We start from the raw sequence: 23,583 nt of genomic DNA, 5'->3' as shown, positions 1-23,583 counted from the left end.
ACCGAGATGTCTACCTCAATGAACTCCAAATTAGACAGGCCGAGCAGCAGCTCAGATTACAAAGAGAAGCTGATGCTGCTGAACGAGAAAAAGTGGCAGCAGAGCTGAAAATAGAAAGCAGCTAGAGGGTGATGCTTCAACTTTTACATTTAGGCCAAGATCAGGTACATGGACTCAGCTGGATGATCGGTACCCGGCAATAGAGACAACCCCGCATACACAGGTTGATTTCAGTACTCCAAAACCAAGAGAAGAGGAAGAAGAAGTAAAATCCTTCTTTCATGGTATGTCGAAACCAAAACTACCAAAATTCGAGGGCGAAAGAGGTCTATATAGACAATGGTTCGAACAGTTCAACATCTTCGTCCACCAAGCGAAGGCCCCAGTAAAGTTCAAGATGGTAATGCTCAAGAGCAGCTTGGGAGGTACCCCACTGGATCTTGTTAAGAACCTTGGCTACACTGAAGCCCAATATGAAATAGCATTAGAAAAATTGGAGATTCTGTACAGAGGCGGCAAGAGCGCACTGAGGCCATGTACGGGCAACACTATAACAGCGCAGCCTGTTAAGGAGGGAGATTTGACTGAGTAAGCAGAATTTACCAACAAAACTGAGGGACTCTGGACGAGGTAATGAGCTAAAAGGAACTTCGACCATCTCTACACAGTGGTACTGCACAAAATGCCAAATCGACTCCTTTTCCAGTACCAAAACGAGGTGGCTGAGAAGCAGGATGAAGGCTTAGAAACATTTACAACATGGTTAAATCGACAGGCAGCGATCCGTATAGAGATATCTGAGCTTTGAACGGCCATATGATAAACACAGAAAAACGTCCAACGACAAGTTTAAGGAAAAATGGAAATTCAAAAGCAGGTCACATGCTACCGGCACTGGACCAGACAAAAAGGACATGAGAAACCCTACAACAAGGAAGCAACAGACACATGAGAGTGCGGTGTCAGCTGCACAATACTCCAACACGGTACCACAGGGTTGTCCCCTTTGTGAAGAGAAGCATGCTGTATCAAAGTGCAGGATATGGACGGAAGCAAAGATATAGGATAGATGGAAATCAGCCTAAGAAAAAGGACTTTGTTACAGGTGCCAACAGAGAGGACATCGAGGACTACAGTGTGGTGTGTCTAAGAAATGTGGGGTGGATGACTGTATAAGAACACACCATCAAAGCCTGCATGGATCGAATCCAATGACCACCGACACAACCAAGGAAAAAATAGACAAGCCTCACAATGCATTTGGCATTTGATCAGATGGCAAGATACAAACAACCAAGGTAGCCCTCCGTGTACTATCTGTGTATGTTAAAGATAGTAAAGGATGTAATCGGAAGATTTACGCTTTTCTTGACGATGGGTCGGATTCGTCTTATCTGAAAACAGACATGGCCAGGTCACTAGGATTGACGGTGGAACAAACGATCTAACACTTTCCACTCCAGTGAATGAATATACCCAGGTATCTAGTGGATTTGGGACACTCAGTGTGTCTAGCCTGGATGGATCAGTAGAAGTTTGTGGGATATGGGCATCGTACACAAACTAACCAAAGCTCATACCCCAGAAGAAAAAACACCTTTAAAAAAAGGCTCAGAATCCATCACATTCGCAGGAGAGCGATATCGAGTAAAAATCCCCTGCAATGAGGATAGACCAAGTCTACTGGATAATGAAACAGTCAGCAGGACGACTGGAAAACTTGGAGAAAAGTCTGCTCAGAAAACCTGAGGTTGCTGCGAAGTACAGAGAGACATTCCAGAACAACATAGATAAGGGCTACATCCGAGGGATATCTGAAGAGGATGAGAATACACCTGGCTTGTATTACCCTCATTTCGCTGTAGTCCGGGAGGATCGATTCACTACTAAGGTCGGAGTTGTATTCGATGGAGCTGCCACCCAAGCTGGAAAGAGCCTCAACGATGAAATGATGACTGGCCCCAGGTTGCAACTGGACATTGTGGATAGCCTCATCCAATTTAGATAGGGATTAGTGGCCTTGGTTGCAGACATTAAGGAAATGTTCAGCCAGGTAGAGCTGGAGGCTGAAAACACCAAGTAACACCGAATATTATGGAGAGATCTAGATACAGAGAAACAAGTAGAGGTCTACAAGTCAGTCTGCTTGCCATTTGGGGATAGGGCGTCATCGTTTCTTGCACAATTTCTGATCAAGAAACATGCTGAGGATAATGCAGCGGAGTTCCCCATAGTAGCAGGAGCGTGTCTCAATCGGATGTATGCAGATGACTCCCTAAATTCTGAGGACATCGTGAATGAAGTTGTGGAGCTGTGGAGATAATTAACTGAACTATTGAGCAGGATGACGACTGGAGAACTCGAAGCTCCCTTTTGAAGTGAAGCACCCCCTGATTTTGCCATCAGACTCTCACCTGTCCACTCTACTCATTCGAAGATATCATGGAGAATTAGGAATAGGACGTCACCCCAGAGGTGTCTACGCTACCTTGTCGGACCTACGTCAAAGGTACTGGATAGTCCATGGACGGGAGCAGGTGAAGAAAGTACTGAATGATTGTGTGATGTGCAAGAAGCTAAAGCAACAAACATCGCAACAGATAAGGCTAAGAACAGGCTCCATTGCCAGCTTATTGAGTGACAATCCCCCTGCGAGCATTTGCACGGGTCTATGTGGATTACGGAGGTCCGTACATTGTCAAGATTTCTAGAAACAAGACAGATAAGAGATGGCTTTGTTTGTTCACATGCACCACCTCACGTGCTGTGCATTTCGAGGATTTCTCAATCCTTTTTCGAGGATGGTAGCCCGACGCAGGAAACCAGAATTGGTCATCTCAGATAATGGGAGTAATTTCGTGGGTGCAATCAGGGAATTACGGAAGCTTGTTGAGTCTATGGATGCTGGCAGACTGATTTCGGATGCGGCAAACCGAAGAATTGCATGGCGGTTCAATCCCCGATTGGGACCTCATCATGGTGGGATATTTGAATCCATGATCAAATCAGCCAAGAAGTCCCTAAAAGCCATATTGGGAGATGTACGATTGATAGATGAGGAGCTGTTGACAGCTGTTGTAGAAGTCGAGGGGGCTGTTGATTTCTCGACCGCTTGCCTACAGTAGTTCGGATGTATCAGATGAACAGGTCCTGACTCCCAACCACTTCCTGGTTGGTCAGGCTGGAGGGCAACTAGCCCCAGGGGTTCTGGAAGAAGAAGACGCTAATCCCCGAGCAAGGTGGAAATACGTACAATAAATTGTGACGAAGATTTGGAAGAGATGGAACTCAAGAGTTCTTGTCTCTACTGAAGAGTCATGGAGTTACGGTTTATGCCCCCTGGTGAGCCGAATTTCAGTCGAACACACTGAATTTTTAAGTCCAGATCTTAAGCGATAACGAAATGTGATGCGCTGACATACACCGCCGGTGGACGACAATGGATGGCACTTCATCACATAGGCTCACGAGGTGAGCCAAAAATGGCACATTTGTTGAGATTTTTGCACTCTTTTGACCCCTCAAGCTTGTAGAGTCATCTCAGAGTACTGTTCACTGGACACGAAAGCAGAGTGCAAAACGAAGTTGACATTCTGGCTTGGATACCTTTTATTGAGTACAATGACATTGCAGAACAACCAGCTAAACATCAGGTCATCTTAGGTGACGGTACTGTTTATAACTATGGTTCAGTAAGTAAATCACTCAACCGTCATGCTGTTCGTGCCGCCCACATTATTCGCGCCCTGCCCACCTCAACTACAGTGTGGCCAGGGGAATTTATCGAAGTTGAAATCCCGACGGAAATTCCCTCAGACTCCAAATAGGCTCTCGAATTGGTGATAGTTGGCCCACCCCTGACATAGTTACAAGCATTGCTGCCAAGATTCGCATACCAAACTGGACTACTGAAACACAGGTGGTCAAACGAAGTCATCAGGTTGTTTGTAAAACCAGCCAACCGCGATCTATTGAGTCAGTTGTGCCGAGATGAAATTAGACCCAAACAACTATTCGTCACCTCAGGTGACCGCGAAATTCCGAGGTCTATTGCACCAATTTGACGGTGTGTGTAATCCAGAGTTCACAGGGTATATTGGCAATAAGACCGGGGCTACAAATACCCCATTTTACCTTACATAATCACATGAAATTTGCTTGAAATCCGATCATTAGTTTTGGATTAATAGGAATTTGTTTAATTTTCAAGGTGGCCCCCTGGCAGCCATATTGGTAATCGGATTTGACTAAAAATTGGGGACATTTTTAAGAGTACATAGATACATTATCACCTGAAATTTGGTTGTAATCCGATCATTACTTTTGGAGTAATGGACTATGTTTAATTTTCAAGATGGCCGCCCAGCAACCATATCGGTTGACGGATTGTACTGAAAATTTGGGATATTGGTACATAGATACATAAGCAACTGAAATTTGGTTGCAATCCAATGATTAATCTAATGATTAGTTTCAGAGTAAAATGGCTTTGTTTAATTTTCAAGATGGCCCCCTGGTGGCCAAATTTTATGTCCGAGCAGGCTAAATATTTGAGGTAGAATAGAGGGTCCCTAGATACATGTCAACACAAGTTCTGAATCTTCTAGCTCAAATAGAAATGAAACGTGCCACCTATCGGTGATTTAGTGAACATTGACCTCGGTGACCTTGAAGAGTGGGTTAAATCAAAAACCCCTACGATATGTGATGTACCCTATGTGGGAGTACCTACCAAACAAATTTCATGAAAATTCTACCAAAATCTTGGGTCCTACTACACGTTTAGTGTTTTTGCATTACCCCCGGTTGCAAACCAAGAAAAAAATTTCGGAATGAAATTTGGTGTGAATCGCCCCAGGGCCCAAGGGTACATGTGTACAAGTTTTAAGTCCAGACCTCAAGCGGTTACGAAACCTGCCGCGCTAACATACGCTGAAGATGGACGACGGCGACAACGATGACGGATGCCACATCATCATATAGGCTCACGCGATGAGCCAAAAATTTAACATTGAACAAAATTTCAAGAATGAATATCTCCAAACAATTCGACAAAACGCTTGCTGCTGTTTGATGGTGTTTTGCAACAAGTGCACATTACCAAACCCATGCAGACCTTTTGGGGCCAACACAACTAAACACAAAGTTTCCTGATGTAGACAAGGCCTAAGGCGTAAGGCCGTGGCCAACTACCTAACTTCCACTTCTCTATGATTCTACACAAAAGCAAGACAATTTGCAACATGCCACATACATGCCATACATGGAATACCTTAGTTTTCTTGATAAGACTTGAATCCAACTTCCTTGGGCAGCACATAGGTCAACCAGGCTACTTTTGTCCAGGTGTAAAGCTAAGGCCTATCACCAAACTGCCATTTCTCTACGATTCTATGCAAAAGCAAGACAATTTGCAACAAGGCATACCTTAGTTTTCTTGATAAGACTTGACTCCAACTTCCTGGGGCAGCACAGAGGTCAACCACTTTTTTTACACCTATATTCGTACAACAAAAAATTGATTTAGTAACATCTCACACAGTTTTAAAGATCAGAATTTGATGCAGCACAATGCATGAGACACCCTGTGTGTCAACACAAATTTGAAAAATTTCACATTGTTACTTCAAGATTAACAAGGATGGCGAAAAACAATTAACAAATATTTCAAACTTTTATATAAATAGAGGCAAGTATTTTTGTTCGAGTATTTTGCCTTTTTATTCCTCTTATTCCTTCAAAAGTCACAACCAATTAGACAACCAGTATCTTCTGCAGTGTGGACCTTGACATCAATCTGTTGAAAATCAGCTGGAGACAAACCAGTCCATCAGATGCATGGTCAGAACCTAGGACAAGTGCATCATATAATAAATGTAGTCTGGACCTTCGTATCAATTCCTTTGAAATGCAGGTTGTGAAAAACCAGTCCAGTAATCGATGCGCAGTCACAACCTTTGGGCAACCAGTTAAGGATGTTAACATCAAATCCTTTGAAGTGAAGGTTGAGACAAACCAGCCCAGTAGATGCATGGTCATAACCAGAAACAGTCTGATCCTTTACATAAATTCCTTTGAAGTGCAGGTTTGTTGCGACAAACCAGTCCAGTGAACATGGTCCAGCCTACAGCGGTACAGCCATGCAGTAATTACCATCGGCTTTACATCAGGGACAACCAATAGTTTCAAAGTGCAAGGTGAGGACCAAGGGGTATGATAATTTTTTAGCCTGAAAAAAATTAACAGATACACTTGATTTTTTGAACTACCACATAAGGTTTTCTTTATTTAATCAATTTTGAGGTGAGTATTACAGTGAAAAAGAATGACATAATAGAATTGACTGGTTCTTCTGTTGACCGCGCGGGTGAGCACTGAAGTTGGATGGGAGGTGCAAGGTGTTCGTTTGGTTCTATAAGTATGAGTGTAGCTCAGCTCCTCTCCCTCGGTGATCTGTGTAACCAAAATCGTTCAAATGCAGCTGTAGAGTATTCCTGTAAAACATGATAAGAAAACATTTAAATTTTGATAGCCAAGTTTTATAATACAAGACCTACAACAACTGATAAAGCCCTAATGATTATTGATAAAGGTAAAGGTAGGAACTACAGAGGAAGTGCTAATGATCAAGGAAGTTCATTAATATGATTGAGAATATAATAAGAGCCTGATGATCAGCCCCTGTTGGATGCATTGTACTATGTACAGTGTACATGTGTTATTTGTTGACATTTCAAGTCTCAGAGTAGATCGTCAATTGCGCTGTTTATTTACATTGTCAACCTTAGGGGCCTTGTCCAAATTATTCGCCGAAATTCGCCGTAATTCGCCCCAAAAACGCCACAAATTCGCCTTAAATTCGCCGAAAGTCTCCGGAGAATTTTGGCGAAGTTCTGACGATGTTTGGCGAAGTTTGGGCGATTTTGAAGGTGAAGTTCGGCGAATTTGTGGCGAATTAGCGGCGATTTTATGGCGAATTTCAGGCGAATTGCAGGCGAATTTCAGGCGAACTTTCGGTGAATTCCCGACGATTTTTCGACGATTGAACGTTGGCGAAATTTATACCAGGCAAATTTCGACGAGGAGAGGCGAAGTGAAAATCGCCGAAATCTGGCGAATTTCCGTATTTTTGGGCGCATTTTTATACCAGAAAGCAGTCGCAGCTCACCAGTTAGTGTTTTTTGCCTCGTTAATGTGGTTATTTACTTATTCCTATCCTATGATACAAGGCGCGACCAGATAAACGAACATAAGTGAGATCCCAAGGCAGCAAATTCAGCGCCACCGTGGGGACTAATGGTATTAGGCTGGGGATTCCCAGGTATCCTCGTACCTACTGAATACCGGAGCGTTCAGTATTTCTCAGTGCTCTGTACATTGGCTGTACATTGGGCTTTATTCCTAGTGAATCGACGCAGCCCCGGCGGTCGAGGTTACCTGGACTATAGTAATAATTATAATGTTTTTGCTCTGTAGACGTGCATTGAACAGTCAGTTCTACATTGACAGTGGATGTACTATTTTTGGCCAATATTTTTTATAATCCAACACAAGGTAGCTACAGATCTTCTATTTTTACGACATTGCAATGAGGAACCGGCGAGGAGGTGATTTTCGCCAGATTGTAGCGATCTGTGGCGAATTTGAGCCAGATATATTTCGATCGGCGAATTTCGGCGAAGTTCATTGAAATACCAGCGGCGATTTCTCAGCGAAATTTTGGCGAATTAGTGGCGAATTTCCGGCGAATTTGTGGCGATTTTCCGGTGAATTTGTGGCGATTTTCCGGCGAATTTGTGGCGATTTTATGGCGAATTCTCGGCGAATTTATGGCGATTTTATGGCAAATTCTAGGCGATTTCTGGCAAACTTTCCGGCGAATTTTTGACGATTTTTGAGGAGGTTTTGGCGAATTTTGGCGAACTTGTAAAAATTCGCCGTAAATTCGCCAGAAATTCGCCGGTGAATTTCGGCGAATAATTTGGACAAGGCCCCTTACCCCATGACTTCAGAACAATGTTGATCATTGTCTTGCTTGTTCACATTAGTTCTGCTATGTGACAAGAGTTATTTGTTGAGCAATCCATCTTTTAGAGCTGGACTTTGACACTGTTTAGATCAGATACTCAGCCCTCATTTTTACAACTTTAGTTGACAGTGACTTAGCACATGATCGTTTCGTCTGCTTGAGCATAAATTAAACCTAGTTTTGTCGGGCGATAAAAAGCATGATATCTAAATAAATTGTGGGTGAAAATGTAAAATAATTGAATATAATGACTGCTGAATCATCAAGGATGGACAGCAAGAGCTTGAAATCGAAAAACAAGCTGTGAAAAGAGTTAAAATTTGTCATATTCGTAATGTTGCGTTTACTGTACAATTCATCCTAGCTTCAATATTTCGAAAAGAAGGTCGACTCGATTCAAAGGTTATTTTTACCAAATTGGTTTGAACCCGTCGCTTACAGAGCTTATGAACAAATTGTGCTGAATCTTTTCTATGAATGTGTGAAGTTTCATTACCAGAAGTATTAAGGTAGCAGGAAGGGGTGGGCATTTGTGGTTTCTGATTGTAGGTCTTTCATTGTAGCAATGCGAAAATGTAAGCAAGTTTGGTTCGGTCCATCATAACATTGAGTGACTCAACCACTCTCTTGATTACAGTGGCCGCCTCAGCGCCACTACGCGGGGCCTAATGATATTAGGCTAAGTAGCTTCGCAACATATGCACCACTCTGGGAAAACTTAATGTGGAAGTATGATCATTAGCATAATCTATTCTTATCTCCAGCTCGAGGTAATCTTGCGCAGTGTTTCTTCCGCCCAGATACATTGTGGTGGAAAACATCTAGGTCTAGTACAATGAATGCCTGGCTTGCGCGAGACTAATAAGTGAAGAAGGTCTGGCTGCGCGAGACTACTGTGATAAAAATGACTATTGCAGAGATTCAGTGATGTAGGCATATACTTTTTACAATTAAAAATGCTCTCAAAAGACGATAAGGAATGATAATTTATCAACATTTCCTCCGATATTTTGCCGCTACGCGGCGCGTTGGGTCCTTGCGTCAAGGCTTGAAATAACTTTTTTTGGACCTGGAGCAATTTTGCTTTTCAGCAGCTTCATTTGATTAGCAACTTGAGAATTTGGGGAGGAATTTTTTGCAAATGTTTATAAATTTTGCTGCTGAAGGGCTGACATTTCTATACCTGATGAGAGAAATAAAGAAATATTTGTCTAACATGATTTTCTTTATCTTAACTAATATCTCAAAAACATCAATCAACTTGGCAACTCTCTTCATCCCCAACTCATTTCGAAGGCTAAAACCCTAATAATGAATTTTTAATGTACAGAAAATCGTCATTTGGGAAATAATAAACATTCTCAAACGTGGTCACCTTGTGTGAGAATACATAATTATAAGGTCATGTGGGTCCTGCCTCCCATTTGGACCAACATAATGAAATCTAAGTGATGACATAAGTTGGGCGCTCTCCAAAGTCACTTTGCCGAATATACATATCTTCCCATCACCAACAAACTTGCATACACAAATCTAGCAATTGTCAACAGCTTTTCGCAGTTTTAATTTTGACTTCGGGCGTTCGACTCGAAAGTTCGAATTATTCGGTCGCATGTTGCGATATGAAACCGCTTATTTCGAGCCTTGCGTATCATAATTAATTTCAGAAATGGCTTAAAATATAAAATTTGTCACTAACCCAAAATCAATCTGGTCGAAATTAAAAGGTCGAAACCACTACTAGCTTCCATGTTCGAAAGTCACTGTACATTATACATTGTGTTGGAGCGAATCACGCACTACGCGGCGATATTGGCGGCCAATTCTTACAGGGATGGAAATATATGTCAGTTCAGGGCAGGAAATTCAAACTAGGGTCAACTGGGTCAAACGACATTTTTGCTCAGTACCGCCAACTGGTGATATAAATCGAAACTAATCTATTTTATAAAAAAACTTCTATACAATGCAGACCTTTTCAACTTTATTTCAAGCTTCTATCAGCCGGAATAAAGCGACAAAAACTTGTTTTGTAATTTACGCTTTTTGCCCCCCTGGTGAGCTGAATTTGAGTCCAACCACACAAAGTTTTTCTGTCAGCAGCATTTCCTGTGCTGTTCATGTCAAATCCAAGATTTGAAGTGCCTATACGCAAGGGCCCAACGCGCCGCGTAGCGACAAAAAAGCAAAGCTGGCGAAACATTTATAACGGGTCACCGTCACTTTTATTGGACTTATAGCGCATTTACGGGGTTGCAACTATTTTGCTTTATAGTGTCACCAGGAAAGAAAAGCATGCGACCTAACGCCGATCTATTTGTATAAAGTGATAATTGGAAGGTATATAGTAGGAAATATCAATAAAATAATCATTCCATGTCGTCTTTTGAGGGCATTTTTGATTGTAAAAAATATATGTGTACGTCACCGGAGTCTCTGCAATGATAATTTCATCACAGCAGTCTCGCGCAAGTAGAAGTTCTTTACCTATTAGTTCTTCACTTATTAGTCTGGGACAAAGCCAGACGTTTTCCATTACGATTTCACTATGATGTTTGACCAGAAGGAGCAGTGCGCGAGATATGCTAATGAGCAGACTTCCCTCGCTTGAGTTTCGGAAGAATGTTCCATATCGTGCTAAGCTGACCACTGCTGACCATGACAGGCGTGCATTGGACTGGTACAGGTTGGAACTGAACATTGAATATGCTGATGGTGACTCTTTCTGATGAGAAGTTGGTCGTGACTGATGCAGTATCATTGGACTTGTCCACAGCATCACTCAATCATTGCTCTCTGAGCTGGCTTGATTCTGTACTTTCCCAAATACTGAGACCAAATGCCTGTTGACTGTGCTTTAAGAGAGACTGGCGCCATGCCTAGTCTCTCTTAAAGCACAGTCAACAGACACCAACCCCCTCAGACTCAGAAACCACAAACGCCCAACCCTTCCTGCTACCTTAATACTTCTGGGTCTTATGGTTACAAAATGCCTGATTTTGTCTACAGACGGACGGATGGATGGATGGATGGATGGAAGGACGGACACCATTCGAATAATTATTGGACTTGCTCCACTGACTTTGTTAGCTGAGCTAAAAATGGTCTCAAGTTTCTTTTTATCATGGCCAGATATTTAAATGAAACAGCCAGGGCCCTTGTGGTCACCTGTCGATCTGGTGGTCACATTTAAAATCAGATTGGGATCAAAGTGGGTAGTTAAAGTAGGGGATGCATGTGACCACCTTCACACCACATATGATCAATACCAGAGCTCTAGTTTTGACCAAAATAGACTTACATGATTTTTAAAAATTTTGCCCCCTGGTGGCCACATTTGAGTTTGAGTAGGACTTGCCAAGAGGCATCTTTGTACAAGTTCAGAATGATCAAGGTCACATAAGAAAACGTGCAATGTTTCTTGAAATTATCAAAGTTGACCTGTACATCAATTCAAAAACCCGGGTATTATGTCATGTAATCTTACTAGTTGTACCTATGATAAATATTTGAAATGATCCAGCCTTTAGTGCAGGAAAAATAGCACTTTTTGTGTTTCGGGTTTTAACTGAAACACCCTTTTGACCAATCCATGAATCAAATTACATGGATATTTAGTCTCCGAGGTCATTTGACTTAGTGGTGCATATGCACATGATTTCAAGTCAGTAACACCAGCGGTGACGAAATGTGCCACGATGCCGTTAGCAAACTCTGACCTCTGTGACCTTGAAAATTGGGTCAAATCAAAAACCTCAAGTACCCATATGAGATGCGTCTCGTTCCAAATTTAATGATTCTAGCTAGCAGTGTTCATAAGATATAGCCAAAAATAGGTTTTCAAAGAGCGCCACCTATATGGCAGACAAGCAGTCAAATTGTGCTAATTTTCATCTTGAAAGAAGGTCTTGCCTAGGGCTACCCACCCACTAAGTATGAACCTTCTAGGTCAAGTGGTCAGCCCTTTTGGGATAGAGGTTATGTTCACCCAGGGATGGAGCCAAATATGCCATGGGCCTTTTTTAAATGGGCTCGTTCTCAAAAACTAAAAGAGATCACATCAAACTACTATTTGAAACATATAAGCAACTTTCTAAACTTCATTCAAAAATTTAAAACTCTGAAAAAATAATTGCTAACTAGAACTGAGATTTCACAGGAGCACCTGTGAATTCATGACTCCAGGGTTGTTTTGAGGGCGATATCGTAAGAGTTGGTCTTGAGTATGGGGACCTGAAGGTCCGTGTGAGGCACCTGGGGAGAGAAGACTAGTTGAACGATGGGATCTGACACAGACACTACTATTGATCTCATTATATGAATACCATTTAATTACAAACAAGTGAAAACAGATCATATCATATTCCTTGGCATAAATTAAAATAGGAGTGCGGGAACAAGGTTTTTTTAGCAGGAGGAAAGCGAGAACATTTTGCGCCGTCGTATTCCGATTTGACTGGTTAGTGGTGAAATCCGCTTTTAATTTTGCAAATTAACATATTCGTTTTTCTAGTTCTAACGTTGTCGGAATTAAAGATGCTTTCCCAATGCTTGACTGGTCTGGCAAGAGGCATTGCCAGGAAAACGTGACGTCATTTTGGCCATTCTTCTTACCGCACGCCCTCCCTCAGCGTAAAACTTCCTGACATGGTGTGAAGTGGGAGGGCGCACAATGGGAACCACACTGCCGCAATGTTAATAGTTTCTATTTATAGTATTCAGCGACAGAGATTTTAAGCACGGAAAAAGTAGATTAACTCGGCTAATCTCAATGGATTTTACCCAGGAATGTTTTCAAGGCGAGAGAAACATCTGATTTAAGTACTGCGCTTATTAGATTTCATGTTCATGCCGAAGATTGGCCTAAAACATGGACGAAAAGAGTGCATTATCGAGTGTTGGAGAGATCACGTGATTGGACGAGAAACCTGAGCGAAAACAATACTGACTCCAGCTCCCAGAGGGAGGAGCTGGAGTCATAATTAGATCAGATATAATCCCCACTCGGAATCATTTTCCCCACCAGTCACTCAAACCATCATCTCCTAAATCAATATCATCATCCCCACTTTCTGAATCATTCATAAACGCACCGCACCAGCTGGCTCATTCGCCGTAAAAGAGGACGACTGTCTTTTCACCATTATTGCTGCCACATGCCACGCCGCAATTCGCACCAAAATCCCGGGGAAAACCCAGGAAACCAGCCACAACAGATTCGCGAAACCATTAGCTTTAGTTTTATGAGCTATTAGGAGATGGCAGAAACAGGTAGTGTATCACTGTGTTGAAGGCATGATACGCGGAGCGTATCATACGGAAATAGTGTGGGAAATACATAACACGCCCTGCGTACCAAGCGTCTTGAAAGGGTTAAGAAACCTGCGACTCTTTTGTCAAAAGTTAACGACAGACTACGAAGACGCTGGACACCACGGTATATCATATAAGCTCTCCGGAAAGGTGAGTTAAAAAGGTGCCTCCACATTTTCATTCAAGTTCGCAACTTCCTTATTTCGTTTGCCAGTTGAGTGTTTTTTATCGCAAATCGGGACAATGGCAAAGACAGCAGAAACCCTGTGTATGATATGTGATGATTCCATGCTAGGAGAACCTACCATAAAAATGTTATCGAGTCACTCATTAGAGAGACAATCACACTTTTTAGGTTTCCACTTCTGCCCCTGGTGGCAAACTTAAGAATCAGATCGGACCGAAATTCATTGTCGGAGATCACCTGATTTAGAGAGTATTGTGTACCAAATTTCAAGTTCATAGCTTCAGCGGTTATGAAACATGCCATAGTTACCGACAAACGGCCAATTTACTCCATTTGACCTCTGCGACCTTGAAAATTAGGTCAAATCAAAAACTCATACGATATGTAATGAATCATTTCTAGGAGTACCTACCATAAAAATTTTAGCGAAAACGAGCCGCTTATAAGTGAGATATTGCCCTTTTTAGTCAGAGTCAGAGATCACCTTGACTGGGGCCAGTGGGGGGGGGGGGGGGTTATTTGTACAAAATTTCAAGTTCATAGTGAGCGAAAAATGTTGTTCATTAGAGAATTTTTTATTATTATGAGACCAAGCAAAATTAGAACTGGGATTTCACAGGAGCACCTGTGAATTCATGACTCCAGGATTGTTTTGAGAGCGATATCGTAAGAGTTGGCCTTGAGTATGGGGACCTGAAGGTCCGTGTGGGGCACCTGGGGAGAGAAGACTAGTTGAACGATGGGATCTGACACGGACACTACTATTGATCTCATTATATGAATGACCATGACCAGTTATATGGAGATCTCCAGCAGCTGCGCAGGACCACCGACTTTATAATAAAATCCAGACTGACTGTCTAAAACGTGGTGAACGAAAGAAGAAGAAGAAAATTATATGAATACCATTTAATTACAAACAAGTGAAAACAGACCACATCATATTCCTTGGCATAAATTAAAATAGGAGTGCGGGAACAAGTTTTTTTAGCAGGAGGAAAGCGAGAACATTTTGCGCCGTCGTATTCCGATTTGACTGGTTAGTGGTGAAATCTGCTTTTAATTTTGCAAATTAACCTCATTATTTGTTTCTCTAGTTCTAACGTTGTCTGAATTAAAGATGCTTTCCCAATGCTTGACTGGTCTGGCAAGAGGCATTGCCAGGAAAACGTGACGTCATTCTGGCCATTCTTCTTACCGCACGCCCTCCCTCTCCGTAAAACTTCCTGACATGGTGTGAAGTGGGAGGGCACACAATGGGAACCACACTGCCGCGATGTTAATAGTTTCTATTTATAGAATTCAGCGGCACAGATTTTAAACACGGAAAAAGTAGATTAACTCGGCTAATCTCAATGGATTTTACCCAGGAATGTTTTCAAGGCGAGAGAAACATCTGATTTAAGTACAGTACAACCTCTCTATTGCGGACATCCATGGGACTGGGCCAGGGTGTCCGCAATAGAGAGGTGTCCGCACTAAAGAGGTTATGCCAAATCGTCCGATAGGTGGATTTGAAGTTCCCGCCTTGCAGGTCTTTGTTTTCTCTGTGTCGACATATAGCGTAGAAACTTTAAACCTGTTGGCTGATCAGTATTGCTTGTGATGTTGCGTTGAATGACGTGAGCTACTTTGGAACTCAGAGCGTGAATAATCTCTTTAGTAAAAGGTGCCCCTTGTATTGCAAAATCTCCTCAACATGTCATAATGTGTGAAAAAACACCATAATTTCTGTCCATCAGCCACCTTTGATTAATAATTAATTTTTTTTAATTTCTTTACTAACGCATATTCGCCGCAACACTGACAAAACCGCTTGGATTTATGAGTGTCCATTGACACAATACATGCAATAGGCCTATGTGATTAGTTGAAAAGATGAGTAAACAAATGCCGCGGCTTAATTAGGATACAAAAACACAATGCCATGGGGTAATTACGTTGATTAATTACGCAAATATCACACTTGTCGGGCCTACTTGACTCTCCAAGCGCACGCGGGAAACCATTGTTTTTGCCTACTGTCCGTAATTGGGAGGGAATTGGGAGGGAATCGCCCTGTCCGCAATTCGGAATAGAGAGGTGTCCGCCATACAGAGGTTTTTGTTATTGGAAATGACTTAGAAAAAATCGGGACTGGCCGGACGTGTCCGTAATGTAGAGGTGTCCGCCTGGCAGAGGTGTCCACTGAGGGAGGTTCTACTGTACTGCGCTTATTAGATTTCATGTTCATGCCGAAGATTGGCCTAAAACGTGGACGAAAAGAATGCATTATCGAGTGTTGGAGAGGTCACGTGATTGTACGAGAAACCTGAGCGAAAACAATACTGACTCCAGCTCCCAGAGGGAGGAGCTGGAGTCATAACAAAGATCCATCAGATATGACTGATTGCTTTACAATAATCTGCAAAAAATGCCCCAATGATGTAATTTAGACCTTAATAATTTTCACAGTACCTTTAAAGATGCCAAATTCCTCATCAATCTGGAGAAGCTTGAAGGCACTTCTGGCTCTCCACCCCTCTTCCTTTGCCCGGCGATAATAAACATCACGCTTATCCTTGGAAGATTTTCCCATCACTCCAATTCTAAAAGCTGAAAGGTAAAGATCTAAAAATCAAAGCCTTATTCCTCAGGCAACCAGATATTTTAAGATACCACAATTTGTTTAAACCTTATTTGCCCTATATTAAAGGGAATTTCCCACGACCAACGATTTAGCCTACTTTTTACATTTTCTCAGGCGGTGAAATTGTACCTTCTCATTTCTTGTTTTTAAGTCTGGCACAAATCAGTTAGCTAGGTTGGGTCTCATGAACATGTCGACAATAGGGTAAAGATAGGGTTCTTTTATGGTGTTAATTTCAAGTTAGATTCTACAAAATCAAATGTTTTTATGACTTCATATTTTCAAAAGCTAGCCATCCAACTTTAGCAGTTTTAGCAGTTTTATCCCAAACGCAAATATAAGCAGTTCTATGCCTACCAGTATTTATCTTGGCTTATCCACATGTAGCAGTGAGTCAAGAACCTTACTTAGATGTGCCCGCAGGTCAAAGAGGTTTGTTAACTAGAGTCAATATAAGTCAGGAGATTAGCTCCTGGTTTTATCATACTTGTTTTTATGTGAAGTAACTTAGTTAGTTTAAGGCATATTGGTCAAATTGGATTTCTATAAAGTAGCTAGATTGGGTGAGGTGTGTGTTTTCTTAGCAACTGTTTAACCCAAGGCAGGCTTGGCCTGAAAGCCCAGTTATTTTCATATCGTTGATAGCTTACCCAAGAGATTACCATTATGTAACAACTCCAGCCAAGTAAGTTTGGTATCTAGCGAAGGTTGCCAAGGAGGCAAGTTGTGGCCTCAATTTGAGTACACTTGTCTGATTGGTTCTGGACACCCAAGGGGTTGACCTTAGGGGTTCCAAATAGGTCCTGAGTGGTCTCTTATTGGTCAAAGTCTTCATCAGAATATTCATCTGGGCGCACTATATAACCCAGGGCCTCAGCGGAAAAGGCACTTCTGGAATACTTTGACAATAAAAGACATCTTAACAACATATATCATCTCTTCATCTTGAACCTTTCAGGTAAGTGTAAACCTTTGTTAATTCACCTTTATATTCAATATCATCAGTTCACCTTTATATTCAATATCATCTAGTACTTGTAAGTAACTGAAGGAACAGCTCTCTTCAAGTTAGGTTAAATGTCTGGTAACCTGGCCTGATTAGACCTAATCTTTACTGACTTTAGTGAGGTCCTATCTTGTAACCTGTGTATCATTGACTTCTTGTAACCTGTGTATCATCATGACTTCTGGAATACTTTGACAATAAAAGACATCTTAACAACATATATCATCTCTTCATCTTGAACCTTTCAGTTAGACCCCACCCAACCCACATAAAAGTTCCATTCAGAAACTTGTATATGATTTGATATTGAAGTAATATTTTGATGGTGAAAAAATAAATGAAACGGCCAAGGGCCATTGTGCTCACCGTAAAGATATTTGGTGGTTAGGAATTCATCCTGGTAAAGAAATATTGCTACATGTCTAGTATATAGGTGTAACCAAAGTTGGTATTACTTGTGATGTATCCTTGATTGGAGTACCTAACATGAAAATATCATCGAAATCAAGTCACTAATAAGCGACATACTGCACTTCTTACCTTTCTTAGTTTTGGCCCCCTGGTGGCCAAGTGGAGAATAAGGTCGGATCGAAATTCGTTGTTTGAGGTAACATGACGTTGGGAGTCATGTGTACCAAATCTAAAGTTCATAGCCTTAGCAGTTAAGAATCGTGCCCTAGTTACACTCAAACAGCCAATTTAAACCATTTGACCTCTGTGACCTTGAAAATTAGGTCAAATCAAAAACCCATATGATATGTGATGTTTCCTTGCTAGGGGTACCTACATAAAAATTTCATCGAAAAACAAGTCACTAATAAGCAAGATATTGCACTTTTCCCTTTTTTAGTTTTTGCCCCCTGGTGGCCAGGTAATCAATCAGATCAAACCGAAAATCGCTGTCAGCGGTTACATGATGTAGAGAGTCATCAGTACTAAATTTCAAGTTCATAGCTTAGTGTTTAAGAAACGTGCCATAGTTACACTCAAGTCAAACGGCCAATTTAAGACACTTGACCCTCAGTGACCTTGAAACTTAGTTCAAATCAAAAACCTGTATGATATGTGATGTATCCTTACCAGGAGAACCTATCATAAAAATTTTATCGAAAAAGAGTCACTCATGAGAGAGATATCACACTTTTTAGGTTTCCACTTTTGGCCCCCTGGTGGCAAAGTCAAGCAAATCAGATCGGACCGAAATTCATTGTCAGAGGTCTCCTCTGACCTGAAGGGTCCTATGTACAAAGTTTCAAGTTCATAGCCCTTGCAGTTAAGAAATGTGCCACTGTTTTTGAAACAGAATACAGACGATGAGGGCGACGGACGGCAGACGCTGCGGTGTTGTATAGACTACCCTACGGTGAGTAAAAATGCGAGATATTGCACATCGAAAACGAGTCACTCATAAAAGAGGTATCACACTTTTTGGTATCACACTTTTAGGTTTCCACTTCTGGCCCTCTGGTGGCGACGTCAAGAATTAGACCAGACCGAAATTCAGTCTCCGAGGTCATTTGAACTATTGATACATATGTACAAGATTTCAAGTACGTAACACCAGCGGTGACGAAACGTGCTGCTATTACCTAACAGCGATGCCGATAGTGCACTTTGACCTATGTGACCTTGAAAAGTAGGTCAAATCAAAAACCCAGGTTACATTTCAAGCACCCTAATGAGATGCATCTACGGTGAAAATTTCATGATTCTAGCTAGCAGCGTTCACAAGATATAGCCAAAAAAAGGTTTTCAAAGAGCGTCACCTATATGACAGACAAGCAGTCAAATTGCACTACTTTTCATCTTGAAGAAAGGTCTTGCTTAGGGGTACCTACACACTAAGTATGAACCTTCTAGGTCAAGTGGTTAAGAAACGTGCGACTCTTTTGTCAAAAGTTAATGAAGGAGGACGACGACGGACGCCATGGTATCGTATAGGCTGCTCCCCTGGACGGTAAGCTAAAAAGGCTATCACTAGAGCTATCAGTTATTAAACCCTCTTTGTTTTTCATTCACATTTTCAGAAGGCATCAATATTTGTATATATATTATTGATTTCAGATATCAGCAGATTTCAACCGTTTCAGAGTTTGGACTTTAACAATTGTTTGTAATAAAGCAAGTTAAAATTGGCAAAAAAAAGACTAGGAAATGTCAAGAACAACATTCCCAATCAGGAAATTCTTGTATAAAGCACTAATGAAACGGCCAAGAGCCATTGTACTCACCATATAGATATTTGGTGGGTAGAAATTCATCCTGGTTAAGAAACATGCTACATGTATAGTATATAGGTCAAACAAAGGTCGGTATGACATGTGATGTATCGTTGCTCAGAGTACCTACCATAAAAATATCATCGAAAACAAGTAACTAAATATCATTGAAAACAAGTCGCTGATATGGTGTCCGAGGTTACATGACGTAGGGAGTTGTGTACCAAATTTCAAGTTCATAGCTTTAGTGGAAAAGGAACGTGCCATAGTTACACTAAAACGACCAATTTACGCTGTTTGACCTCTGTGACCTTGAAAAGCAGGTCAAATCAAAAACTTATATGATATGTAATGTATCCTTGCTAGGAGAACCTACCATAAATATTTTATTGAAAAGGAGTCACTCATTAGAGAGATATCACACTTGGTGGCCAAGTCGAGAATCAGACCGGACTGAAATTTAGGGTCAGAGGTCACCTGACATAGGGGGTCCTTTGTACAAAGTCTCAAGTTCATAGACTTAAGCCCGGTCTACACTAGCAACACTGAACAACTTCTATATACATTGTTTTGCTCTATCTCCAGAGGCTTTCTCTCTACAGGGTGGAGAAACATCCATTCTCAAAATCATGTTAAAACAAAGAAACCTACCAGCAGGTGAGGTAGCTAAAAATTAGAAGCTACCGGCAGTGAAAGGGTTAAGATACCACAACATGGGAAGGAATATGTCGGATCGGTGCGAGTAGTGGACGCAAACATTTTTACAACAGTAGTGTTGTGATCTGTGAATTATGTTGGACTATGTCTTTGGGCAATACTGGCCGCTTGGATAGCTGCTTCTTGTTTGCTTGTAGTTGCAGCGGTTGAAAGTATAGTGCAGTGGCGACAGGGGGATGAGAAACTTGAATATTTTATTGTTAGAACCACGTTTGCTGAGAAGTGCCAACTTTGAAGGCCTCTAGCTCCTAAATGGTGCAAGATATCGAAAAACGAGAACCACCGAAATGATCTGAAATCTTCTCCTCTCCATTTTGGTGCTTGTTGCGAAGCGATTGGACTTCCCAGTACCGAGCTACAGCCAGTTTCAGTGATGTGAAGTTCGTTTTTGAGATAGTAAATTTTCGATTTTTATCTATCATTCAAACTGCTGCAGAATGAACAATTTTCAACCAACAACCGAGACTCTTGCCACTTCGTGACAACATAGCAATCCATCCTGGGGTTAAAATTGTCCTAAAACCAAGTGAATACTGCTTTCCATTGAGAAAACGCATAAACCCTGTCGAAATAAATCATTACACATTTCGACACTTTGACACGCATCTTTTTCTAGTGAACATACAGACCTATATCATCGCTTATTGTGACGAACTCGGATATCAGTCCGCTAGAGAAACCCGGCCTGAGAACAACCCATTTACCGCCATTTCCTGGACACAGCACACCCTTGCCGTGCCAGGCTAATCATTCCACATTTTACAATGCTCCAATGGTTACCCTGGCCCCAAATGTTTAATCACTATTACAAGAAAATTGTAATACTTTATCCAGCAAAAATATCGCATTTTCTCTCAATACAAAATTTCAAAATGTTTAGAAATTGAGATTCCATTAAAAAGATCTGTCATATTCGGTCAAAATACCCTTTTTTGATAATTTTTGTCTGCACTATTTTGCGAAGGGCTACATACTTCGCGGCAGGCGATTTGGATATTGCCTGTTCACTCAGTCTGCAGCCAATCAATAAGCAGCCTGAGATTTGAATTTGTTGTGATTTATTTGGCGTGCAAATTGCAGCAGACGGGCTAACCACGTGACATGGAGTCTGGAACATGTATAGATCAAGCCTGCTGATTTACAATCATTAACATTCAATTGTAGAAAGAATAAGGCGGCGCCGTCAGCCTGAATATACATACTCCGGATGCTAATTTTTGAGTTACGCTCCGCCTCTGACAAGTTGTAAAAACGTCAGGAAATGGCGATCGCACGCTGACATTTAGCGAAAATTACCAACTTCCATCGGTGATTATGAAATAATAACACAACGACACTGAGAGATACAGAAGTATGTATCTAATAAGAGTCTTAGTTACGTGATACGCATGAGATATTTGATTGTCTGTGGTTTTGTTGGGTGCAATAAGTGATTTTATTGGGGCATGTTTTCGTGTGTGTGGTCACGTATACAGAATAGTGTTTTGCATAGCATTCCCGATCGGCCGAAGCCGTTGAGCTGAAACAAATCAATTCACCGCCTACACTTTTACTCCGATTTTGCTGAAAATTGGTGACAGAGAGGCTTGATGTATTCCGCACAATTCATAGGAAGCGAATTTTGAAAAAAATGATTAAAAATGTTTTTTTCTAAGTAACAAGAGGCCCAATGGCCTGGCACTCAGCTGAGTTAATATCATTAATATCTTCCCGGTGTTTAGTTCATTATGCATGAAAATGGCATGCTCCATGGTATTTGATATCCTTTTGCGTTCACTACGGTACCAATGTTTTTGGTTGACATAATTATGCCACTGTTTATTCCTCAATCCTGACCATAATTCGGGTGAAATCATCGTATGAAAATATTTACCGAAACATGAAGTTTATGCCATGAATGCGGATACTCATTGTCATAGCCTCGTTTACAAGTACAAAGTATTTTCCCCCGAATATTCAAAACTGCTTGGCTCCTTGCCAGATAAATAACATGTGACTATACACAAAATAGAAAACTTTGATGGAAATTGTAAATCATTTTTTTATCTATCAGGGGAAACAAGCTGATGATGATCAAATAAATCATTCATGAGAAATCGTTTTGTTGCTGAAGCTTGCATGACGAAGTTAATGCTAAACCTTTTCTTGTGCTACTGCGCCACCGTAGTTTTCTATTTAGACCAGCGATGACGTCATTTCTGGTGATTCCCTACGTTGTCCAATGAGCGCTTTTTAAAATGTGCCATTTGGTATTGTACGGTATGCAATGTATTTTTTAAGCGCTGCCAGTTGCCGAACAGAATGCCGTAGCTCCCTCAATTTCCAATCAATTTTCATGGGAGTGACATTATTGTATTGCTTAGAATGTCTACTTTTTACTCATGAAAGAATCGTAGAACTAAAACTTAATAGGCGAACAGAATCATGCCGATTCACTGCACATACTGTGGGAAATCTCCACTTCAAAATACATCGGCGATGTCATCGCGAACAGAGCATGCACTTCCGATATCGTTTTCACAGAAATGTGGCCAAATTTTCAAGAACTAATTTCTGAAAGTAGTCCCTAAAGACCTTATGACTACCACTGAAACGAACTAGTGATAATATCGCCTACCAGACTACTTTTTAAGAAGAAAATTGGGTACTTGAGTGTCATTGAGCTCCAAGATTATTGCACATGGCGTAAACAACATGCCGCCATTTTGTCTCCGCTTCGGTATTTCGTACGCCGCTTATAATGCACCTTCTCAATTAAAACCAACATAATAAGGCCTTACATCGTTGATTGAATAGGAACACCACACAAAACACAATAAAGTGGGGGTACAATCGATTACGAAGCTGAAGTGAACAGTGATTTATTCCTGGAGCTACTGCTTTTGTTGTGTAGCTGCCATGTTTTGAGAACTGGCAAATAGGAGACTTCATTGATGGCTGACGTCATCGGGCGGGAATTTGAATCAGCAGAAATAATTAAAAGGCAGGTAGCGCCCTCTCCTGTTAAAATTTTGAACTTTTTCTCAATAAAATAGATTTTCAAGAATTTTATCTTAATATTAGAGCATATTTCGACTAATTCTGCTGCTCCTAGGCCGATATAGGCCAGTTTCCTTCATGCACTCTCGCTCGCAGGAAGTAGGTCGAATGGCGACAAATTTTGTTTTGAAAGTAGAGTTTGACCAGAAGTATCCAGAAATGCAAAATTGAAGTCTCTAGGTCTTACGGTTACAAAATGTGCACCATGGGTTTAACGGATGGACGGACGGACGCCACTGAACAACTTATTTGACAAGCTCGGCTGACTTAGTCAGCTGAGCTAAAAATGGCCGTTGCTAGGCATATGCTGCAACAGACATATCCACGGAAAAACTGACAATAAGGGTCTGCACTGCGTTAGCGACGACCCAAAAATACTTATGACATGCAACACGAAGTCCTGCACTAAGGCCCCATAAAACAAATTGTTAGTTTATCATCCCC

At 41.3% G+C, this 23,583-nt stretch overlaps 1 protein-coding gene across 3 annotated transcripts in view; it reads right to left on the bottom strand.

Annotated features, from left to right (window-relative positions):
- Positions 1 to 23,583, bottom strand: part of LOC135496656 (tRNA (cytidine(32)/guanosine(34)-2'-O)-methyltransferase-like) — a 187,700-nt gene that overhangs the window by 136,136 nt on the left and 27,981 nt on the right. For 2 of the 3 annotated variants that reach the window (XM_064786094.1, XM_064786093.1), the window contains exons 2-3: positions 15,987 to 16,124; positions 5,428 to 5,497 (exon numbers count right to left, since the gene is read on the bottom strand). In XM_064786094.1, the coding sequence (XP_064642164.1) occupies positions 5,428 to 5,497; positions 15,987 to 16,107 (191 nt within the window). In that variant the 5' untranslated portion in view covers positions 16,108 to 16,124. Of the gene's footprint in view, positions 1 to 5,272; positions 5,325 to 5,427; positions 5,498 to 15,986; positions 16,125 to 23,583 lie in introns of those variants that run through there. The other variant, XM_064786095.1, reaches the window with a different exon arrangement.

The sequence above is a fragment of the Lineus longissimus genome, chromosome 12 (genome assembly GCF_910592395.1).
Source record: "Lineus longissimus chromosome 12, tnLinLong1.2, whole genome shotgun sequence".
In the NCBI taxonomy this organism is placed as follows: Eukaryota; Metazoa; Nemertea; class Pilidiophora; order Heteronemertea; family Lineidae; genus Lineus; species Lineus longissimus.
Note: the sequence above shows the minus strand (reverse complement) of the source record. Positions and strands in the feature narration are given on the sequence as shown.